Genomic DNA, 8740 nt, shown 5'->3' on the forward strand with positions numbered 1-8740 from the left:
TGCTGGGGAACCACCGCTCCGTGCATGAACGGGTGCTGCACCACAGCACCGTGCAAGAAGGCTCTCTTGGTTGAAGATCGTGCCGTGGCACCACCGCGCCGTGCATGAACGGGTGCTGCACCATAGCACCATGCAAGAAGGGCTCTCCCGGCCGCACCACCGTACCGTTCATGAACGGTTGCTGCACCACATCACCGTGCAAGAAGGGCTCTCTCGGTTGAAGATTGTGCTGCTGCACCACTGCGCCGTGCATGAACGGGTGTTGCACCACAGCACCGTGCAAGAAGGGCTCTCTCGGTTGAAGATTGTGATGCTGCACCAGTGCGCCGTGCAAGAAGCGCTCTCTCAGTTGAAGATTGTGCTGCGGCACCACCGCGCCGTGCATGAACGGGTGCTGCATAGCACCGTGCAAGAAGGGCTCTCCCCGTTGAAGATCGCGCTACGGCACCACCGTGCCGTGCATGAACGGGTGCTGCACCACAGCCCCGTGCAAGAAGTGCTTTCTCGGTTGAAGATCATGTTGCGGCACCACTGCGTCTTGCATGAACGGGTGCTGCACTACATCACCGTGCAAGAAGGGCGCTCCCGGTGGAAGCACCGCCGTGCCGTACATGAAGGGGTGCTGCACGACAGCACCGTGAGATGGCAAAAACTGTGACATGGTAATCGTGATCAAGATTACAGAAAGTGAGTGAGAAGAAGAGAGATTACAAGTAATATCAACAAACTAAAATAACCATCTAGTAAGAGACGAAGCCATATATATATATAGAAAAAGTATAAAGAACCTACATTAATCAGCCAAATTTTTAAATAGCTCTATTTAATAATTAATTTTAAATTTTTTAAATTAAAAATTTGAATAAATAAATCTTAATTAAAAACGATAGAAATTCTTCCCTTTCTTTCACACTGCCATAGCCGCATAGAAATCTTTCCCCCATCTCCATCTCCCACTCCCACAGTCGCACAATCCACACTCCTCTCCATTGTCATCGTCACCAAACCACCCAGTATAAAATTTTCTCTGTCCTCCTCAGCCACACCAACCCTCTTCTCCTCTCTTCGCGAACCAGACCTTCGCACCTGCCTCTGATTTGTTGCCGTCAGCAACTCCAGGGCCACCGAACACTAGCTTTGGCCTCTCGCTCTGCGCCACCCCATCTCACTCTCCAACACTGAACCAGTAAAACAGCTGAAATTCCTTGAGCTCAGCCAAGCTTCGACGCAACAGAGGATAGTCCCTGTTCCTCCATCATTTGCTGCTGAATTCGTTTGAGCCGGAAGCGTTGAAATTGTTGATTTGGTATAACTGCTGCTGGAATTAACTGTATTGATGATTTGCTCTTTTGAGCTGAATTAATGGAGAATTGGCTGTTAAGATTGTGTGAAAATTGCTTGATTGGGTAGAGTTTCACTGTTTTACTAATTTCGTGAATATATTGCTGAAACTATTGGGTAAATTTTGTGTTTGTATTGAAAATATTTTACTGACAATTTTTTTTTGAAAAATTTCTGCTGAAAGTGTTTGGAACTATTCTGAGTTTGCTGATTGAATGGATGGAATATGTTGCTGAATTCATTTGAACTAGTTTAATTGACTTTTTTTCTTAAATTAATGGAGGAATTGCTGTAATTGCATACATTTATGCATATTTTCTTGGTGTAATTAGTATAGGATTGTGGATGTTTTTGTTTGCTCTTAGTTGAATTTTTTTTTATTGTATATTGATGTTTTTCGGTGTAAATTTTTTTTAGGTAGATTTCTACACAAATATCCCAAGCATTCTTTGCAAGAAAAGTGCATCAATTTGGGCGGATACTGCAATGATCAATGAAGAATAAAAACTTTCATAACTTGTCAAACTAATGTCTTTTAACACATGTGATGATGTCACCGGTTGAGACACTTTTAATAAATTTTGAGATTTTCTTGAGTTATAGTTGTGAATTTTTACAATAATTTAAGAATTGGATGTATTTTATTTTGGTTCTACTTAGGATCTTTCTTCTTGTAGGTAACTTAAATGTTTTTGCAAAAATTTAATTGAATAACGTCACACATTTCTTTTGTTAAATAAATAGATGTTTCTTTTTCTACTAAATGGATGATTTTTCTTGTATTAATTTTGGTCAATGTTGAATTCCTGTATTTATAGTGTTGCAAATTGTATAGATAAGTTAAATGAATATTATGATTCCTTTCATTGCATCGTAGCATGACGACAAATTTATAGTTACTTATGTAGAATAAGTTTTTTTTTTTTTTCATTCACATTTTTTTTTTCATTCACATGACTTTTATTAAAGTAACATCTATTTAGCATGAAAAAGAAACATATTGATACTTGACAGAAGTAACATCCACTTATATTTTTGCAAAAATAATTAAGTATCTAACATAAGTTACTTGTATTTATTCTTTAATAAAGATGATTCAATTGATAGTGAATATAAATATCACAAAAGAAGGGGAAAAAATTTGTATTTATTCTTCATCTTTCCTCTTGAACTTAATGAAAAATACAATCACTTCCATTGGTTTGGCTTTAACACTAAAAAATATGCATCTAGTCTACAATTGTTCAAACACATACATAGAGATACAATAATTGAAACTCAAAGCCAACATGCACAAGCTCAAAAAAAATAAAATAAAATAAAAACAAAAAAGAGACAAATTAAAAGATTCTTAGAAGTAAAAGGATTAGATTCTTCAGTTTCAACAAGCTTCCATAATTTCTCTTGAAGATTCCTTACTCTGTCCTTGATTTTTAGAAGCTTTCTCCATCTATATGCAGTCCATAGACCAAAGTCACCATATACAACAATATAGGAAGCTCATACATAAGGGTAGGTTTTTGCATGCTCTTTGATTTTGAGATAGTATTTCTGTAATGAATCTATCAAGTTCACAATAAAAGAGCCACTTGCTACTTGATCATCATTCATCAGTATTCTGGATCGGTGTAGCGGAACTTATTGCTTGTGGCTGATTTACCATGCTCCCTGTCTGTAATACCAGTTATGGATAGTATGATAGTTGCATAACCAATGATCCTTTGACAATGGAGCCCTGTAAAATAACATCAAAACATAAACACACAGCATGCAGAATCAAACAAATTCCATCTATTCACGATAAAATGCAACATCCAATTTAATTTGAAAAGAACCATCCATCTATTAATTGAAACGAACATCCGTTTTAGTTGATATGAAACATCTAACAAATTAGGAAAAATTTCACCCTTGCACCATGTTTAAATAACTACACTCAAACCTAACTTCAATTCAAGCAAATTTAAACTATTTTTTTCCTAACTCCCAAACCACATAAAAAAAAACAGGGGAATATGTCAATGTAGAATCTAACAATTCAGGCAGAACCAGTAACATGCAGAATCCAACTTAGTTCATCATGATATAAAAAATCTCTAATCATATGCAATTCAGCAAAATCCAACTCTTGATAACAACATCATTCGCTCTCTAAATTCAGCAACATCCAATATCTAGTTATAGCAATTTACAAACATACTACAACTTAGCATTTGCAAATAGAATTCAGCTATCCAAACAAAAGAACATGAGTATAAACTTTTTGAAAGGGAGATACATGTTGCATAAACGAAAAAATCATCCAACCATGATATAAAAAAAAAAGGTAAAAACCCCAATCTATAATAAAAGAACCATACAGTTAAAACTCCAATAGATGTTGTTAAACCTCCAACAAATCTGTCCCAAAAAATCAAATTTTTTATGCTAGAATTTCACATAATCAAGTTTAGACCCAAGTTCAATTAGGAAAAAAAACATACTTATCACTAACTTACCTTTTTGCGAAACTCCCAAACCACAAGGAAGAACATCAACTAAGGTATCCAAGAGCAATCAATCAAAGCACACAGAACCCACAAATGAAACATTCAGTTGATATTTATCAAAACGACCGGTGGTTCATCAAATTTTACGAATATCTCATACTACTTCCAGTACTAGTACCTGAAGTATCCAACATAACATACAACACAACAGATACCTCCAATCCCTAAAAAATCACCGGAAACACTATAACAACACCATATCCAAACCCTTTTTAAAAAACCCGAAGAGAAAATCAGAAGCAACATCTAAATACTTACCAATCAGTGAGATGAAGGGAGGTTTTCAGGCTGGAGCAGGGGCTGTCCAATGGCGTTCAGCAGAGCTGCACCAGGAGGCTTCAACGGCGCTGCCAACACCGGCATGCAGCAGCAGCGGCGCGCCCTCCGTGAGCAGGAGAACCTACTCGTTCGACAAACTTGGGTGGGAGCCCGTCACCGCGACCGAGATTGGGGAAGCTACAAGGGGACGGGAGAGTCGTACCGTTCTGGTACGTTGGACGGAGGCGTGGCGTCAAATGAAGTCAGAGACGACGTTTGCCCGAGGATCCTATTGTTCTGGTGTGGCCGTGGATGGTTTCAAAATCTGATGCGGTAAAATAGTAAAAGGAAAGGTAGGGTTTTGAGCAAGGTGAATTTTGGGATTCGGCTGAAGTGAAATGGGTTTTGAGATCCCGGCCCAAGAGCATTTGGCTGATTTTTTGCTAGAATCCTCTTAGTTCCCTAGCATTATTGATAGTTATATACAGGGTAGACTGAGCAGTTTTATGGTGGCACAGTTTTAGGTGATTAAGCACGGTAAGTATGAGTTTACTGGAGCAGTGGAGGGATTTCGACCTCAAAATAAAGAGCTGTGACATGGTCCAACTCCAAAGTGTTGGTGGACAAAAATACTTGTTTTAAAAAATAGTTGGATGAATCAAAGATTGTTAGACCCCTTTAACCATGAAATTTAGAAAATAAAAATGGAACTAAAGGTTTGAATTAATAACCATAAAAAAATTTTAGTATAAAATTTTCTTATATTAATTTAAGTAAAATTGAATTCATTTGAAAAAAATTAATTCACCCTTGTTGTAATTTTAGAATTGGATTTATTTGTAATTTTCTTATATTAATATCAAGTAATGATCCTAAACAGTTTAAAATTATTTTATTTTATAATTATTAATTATTGCTAGAATGTACAATTATATAATGTTAGATATAATAAATATATCTCGCCTTGTGCATGCAGCAACCCATTGGCCAGCGGCAAACCCTTAAATGGAGCTCAGTACCGCGACGGATTAGTCCTTGACCTGCCGGGTTGGGGGATACCGTGGGAAAAAAAAAAAAAAAAAAAAAAAAAAAAAAAAAAAAAAAAAAAGATATAATAAATATATATAACTATAGTTGTAATTTAAAACAATTAATTAAATTAAAATTTTTTAATATTAAAGATTTTCCTTGTCCTAAACCATAAATAATCTTAAGTTTCAATTGAATTGGTTTGAAATAATTTCTATTTGTAAAATTCTATAATAATCAAGACTCAAGTTATCAGAATGTACACAAGCAATTGCGTTAAGAATAATGAACATATAGCCTGAATTCCTATGAAAACATTTTGTTCCATATATATATTCATATCATATGGATATAGTCCAGGTAGTGTCTACAGATTCAGAAGGTTAATCATATTGTGTACATATTAAAACCAGGTTCATTTTGAAATAAGAAAAACAAAATTACTAAAAATATCATAATATTTTCCAACCACAAGATGTTTATTACTATACAAAACCGTGCGAAATCAATTTCAAGTATTGCTGTAATAGATGTGTAGCTCCCAAGCCGAAGAAACACCCATATAAAATCCCATGAATATATCCCCACACAAGCAACAGAAGATCACATCTCACCATGTAATGAGAATTTTCTAAGCGCTTTCTGAGCTCCTTTGGACAGCCCTGAAAAAACATTATATTTTAACATGAAATAATGGACCTTTAGATTTGACATGTATTTGAGAATAGATTGTTGTTCACCTCTACTTTCATATCATATATACTTCCTTAGGCGACGCCTAAACACCAATGCCCAAAATTAAATTAGCTAAAAGTTTTACAAATGAGTTACAATTCATGAAACCTATACCCTAATTATAAAAATGAAAAATAGGTAATTAAGATGTCCCAAAACATGCTTGCATCAATAAAGCTCCCAGAGCAGAACATGATGCATCACCATCAATGGAGCCAACCCAAAATCGAAGACGAGCACAATCAACAAAAGCAAATCCATACACAACTGAACCATCATCCAAGATGGTGCTACCCTGTAAAATTTCAATTTATCACCAGTTAACAATTCAAGGTACCAACAAATCTATCTATGCATTAGGTATACTTATAATAGCTTGCAAAAATTAATAACTCAGCAACAGTGCAAACCTCTTTTATTGCAAGCAGATGGTTGGCATCAGCCCCAATATTACCCTCCACAGTGGTTGATGGAGTGATGACCTGAACTAATTTTCTTTGAATAACCTGAAAATATGATGACAGTCAGAGTAATACCATGCAAAAAATGCAATCTAAATTTGCACGTTGTATAAGATAATTTGTTAGAACTCAAAAGCATTAAGGATAATGAATAAATAAAATGATATATAAAGATTTATCTTAATTCAGTTCAATATCATGTTATCTGCTGCAACATTAGGTAGGATCTTTCTGAAACAGTTTCCAACACATACGATAGACTAAGACACAGGAAATTCAAAATGTTTGAATGAAGATGAATTTATCCACGTTAGAGTAAAAAGCTATGATGAAAAAACTTTCTATGTACAACCAAAGAACAATGTCATCTACAAGAATTTAACAAAGCCAACACAACTGTAAGCATGGAAAAACTTACAGAGTTGGCTCCTCTAGCCTTTGCTTCTTCGGATGTCTCCAACTGCTCCACCCTTCCAACCTTGTATCTTCACAACGAAAGAAAAAACTCAAAACAGGGCATACTAAGTCCTCAATTCATTAGCTAGGAAATTGATATGCAACATGATTAGTAAGATCATATCATGCAATCTATCTGGAGTTAGCCATACTCATCTATGTGCTGCACGAAATCTCCACTTCAGATGTACATTACATTTAATCAAATCAACTTTCAAACAAAATCTCACTCTATCCTTAGTACTTACCCCCGAGCAACCAAGTTTTGAACAGCATCATCAATCCCACTTTCAGATATACCAACCTGAAGTAGCAAGTAATAACAACTCTCTTTAATCTTTAAGAGGTAAACAAGTAGGAAAGTAATAACCAAACGACTATACACGACAAAAGAGTTGATCTGTCGACATTTTCCCACACCACTTAATGTTATTTTCCAATCAAGCTCCTTATGGCCAATTTCAGCATCCATTTCATAGAGCTCATAAAACTCCCACTGTGATTGCCATTAATTATGGCAGACTACTATTAATTGAAGTTAATGAATACACAGTAAATCCTCAGAATTAAATGGTATTACGACATCAATAGTCAAAATACTTCATGGACTAACCACTTTAAAAAATAGCAGAACATCCATGTATTTACACTTGACACTCCAATACTGTTTCTGTGAAGCTGACATCTTTTTCGAAGCATCCGGAGGTATATAAAGTGTTGTCCTTCGTACAAAGGATCATTGGGCCTTCTTCCACTTGCATCCCTGATTCGAGAAGGATCAAGCCACTCAAACCTGCTAGCCACTTCTGCTTCCTTCTTAGTCAAGTTCAGTGATGGTGAATCCTCAAGAAATCTGACTCGTTTGCCAGAATCCATCAATGAACGAAACTTGGATTCGTCATCTCGACTTCACTTAGCATGAGAAGCAAGAGGCTGCATTCCTGGTGTTTCAGGCATAACAACATCATCATTAATTTCGATAGGCACTATGTTTAACTGATTTGCCTTTGCCTTGAGACTTACAGCAGTATTTTTCACCATAGGTTGAAAAGCTCCTTCATACTCCTGATGCTGTCCTTTACCGTTAGCACATAATGGTGAAGAAGACTTACACAAACTGTCATCTGATGACTGGCTCCTGCAAAAACATTAGCACACATAAGATCATTGTAGTGGCAAAATAACAAAAATAAAAATTAATTAAATTAAACAGCATTTTCATTTAGAAATTTCAGTTCCAGCAGTATTGTATGTTCGGTATTGTTTAATGGGCAGGTTTCGGGCCTTCTGGAAAGACGAAGTGGGTGGGACCCGGACCCGGGTAACCGGGGTCCGAGGTCGTTCTGGGTGCGGGATTCGTGGGCCGGATCCGTAACAGTTGCCCCGCAGCAGGAAAGTGAGCGAGGTCGGTTTCTTCCGCTGGCATGGGGTTCGGCTGTCGGTGGCCTTTCTTTTTGTCGGACGTTTTTTACCGAATCGGTATGTTGGTAGGTCGATGCATCGGGCCCTAGGATGGGCCAACCCGTAGGGTCTGTCAGACTCGTAGTTCGTGTTGTAGGAGACGTGACCTTTCCATTTCTCTGTGTTCACTTAGCTTCCCAATGCGCGCTGTCAGTTGGTTTTTAAGAGAGCATTTATTGCGGAGGAAAAAATGCTTGGGTTGCCTTCCAAATTTTCCCTTTCGCGTTTGTTGGTTATTAGGGGCATTTTTGGTTTTCCAACCCCTTTCAATCATTTTATGCTTTTTCTTCTTCCCTCGTTTATTTCATTTCGCTTAGTCTTCCTAGTTTTTACTTTGCAACTTTGCTTTCTTCTTTCCCTTGCTTTGGCGTGCTCTGCTTCTCTAGTCGTTGTGCTCCTATTTTTCGGGTTTCATCAGTGTGTTACTAGGTTGGTGTTCCTTCTCTGTTT

General features: G+C 37.0%; 1 protein-coding gene and 1 long non-coding RNA gene across 3 annotated transcripts; both read right to left on the reverse strand.

The window, feature by feature from the left end:
- Positions 1-2472: 2472 nt before the first annotated feature.
- LOC112751182 (uncharacterized) lies at positions 2473-4758 on the reverse strand. Its single transcript, XR_003176297.3, has 2 exons — positions 4149-4758; positions 2473-3076 (listed from the first exon to the last, which is right to left on the reverse strand). It is a non-coding gene; the product is annotated as an uncharacterized lncRNA (long non-coding RNA).
- Positions 4759-5637: 879 nt separating this feature from the next.
- Positions 5638-8463, reverse strand: LOC112751183 (DNA mismatch repair protein MSH7). 2 transcript variants are annotated; one of them, XM_025800242.3, is made up of 6 exons: positions 7853-8463; positions 7443-7770; positions 7078-7133; positions 6792-6858; positions 6323-6418; positions 5638-6207 (listed from the first exon to the last, which is right to left on the reverse strand). In XM_025800242.3, exons 2-6 carry the CDS (start codon positions 7512-7514, stop codon positions 6055-6057), a joined length of 444 nt encoding a protein of 147 aa, XP_025656027.1. In that variant the 5' UTR covers positions 7515-7770; positions 7853-8463; the 3' UTR covers positions 5638-6054. The 2 variants fall into 2 exon arrangements, with proteins under 2 accessions (XP_025656027.1, XP_072074528.1); XM_072218427.1 differs by lacking the exons at positions 7443-7770; positions 7853-8463 and having other exon boundaries at positions 7078-7432.
- Positions 8464-8740: the final 277 nt, after the last annotated feature.

Source organism: Arachis hypogaea, chromosome 15 (assembly GCF_003086295.3).
Source record: "Arachis hypogaea cultivar Tifrunner chromosome 15, arahy.Tifrunner.gnm2.J5K5, whole genome shotgun sequence".
Lineage (NCBI taxonomy): Eukaryota > Viridiplantae > Streptophyta > Magnoliopsida > Fabales > Fabaceae > Arachis > Arachis hypogaea.

Excerpts from the sequence above, each read along its gene's own strand:
- LOC112751183 (XM_072218427.1), bottom strand. The coding sequence starts at position 7,301 with ATGGATGCTGAAATTGGCCATAAGGAGCTTGATTGGAAAATAACATTA. Across the intron at positions 6,419-6,791 it reads AGGCTAGAGGAGCCAACTCT|GTTATTCAAAGAAAATTAGT; the intron begins GTAAGTTTTTCC and ends TCATATTTTCAG. Across the intron at positions 6,208-6,322 it reads ATCTGCTTGCAATAAAAGAG|GGTAGCACCATCTTGGATGA; the intron begins GTTTGCACTGTT and ends GAAATTTTACAG.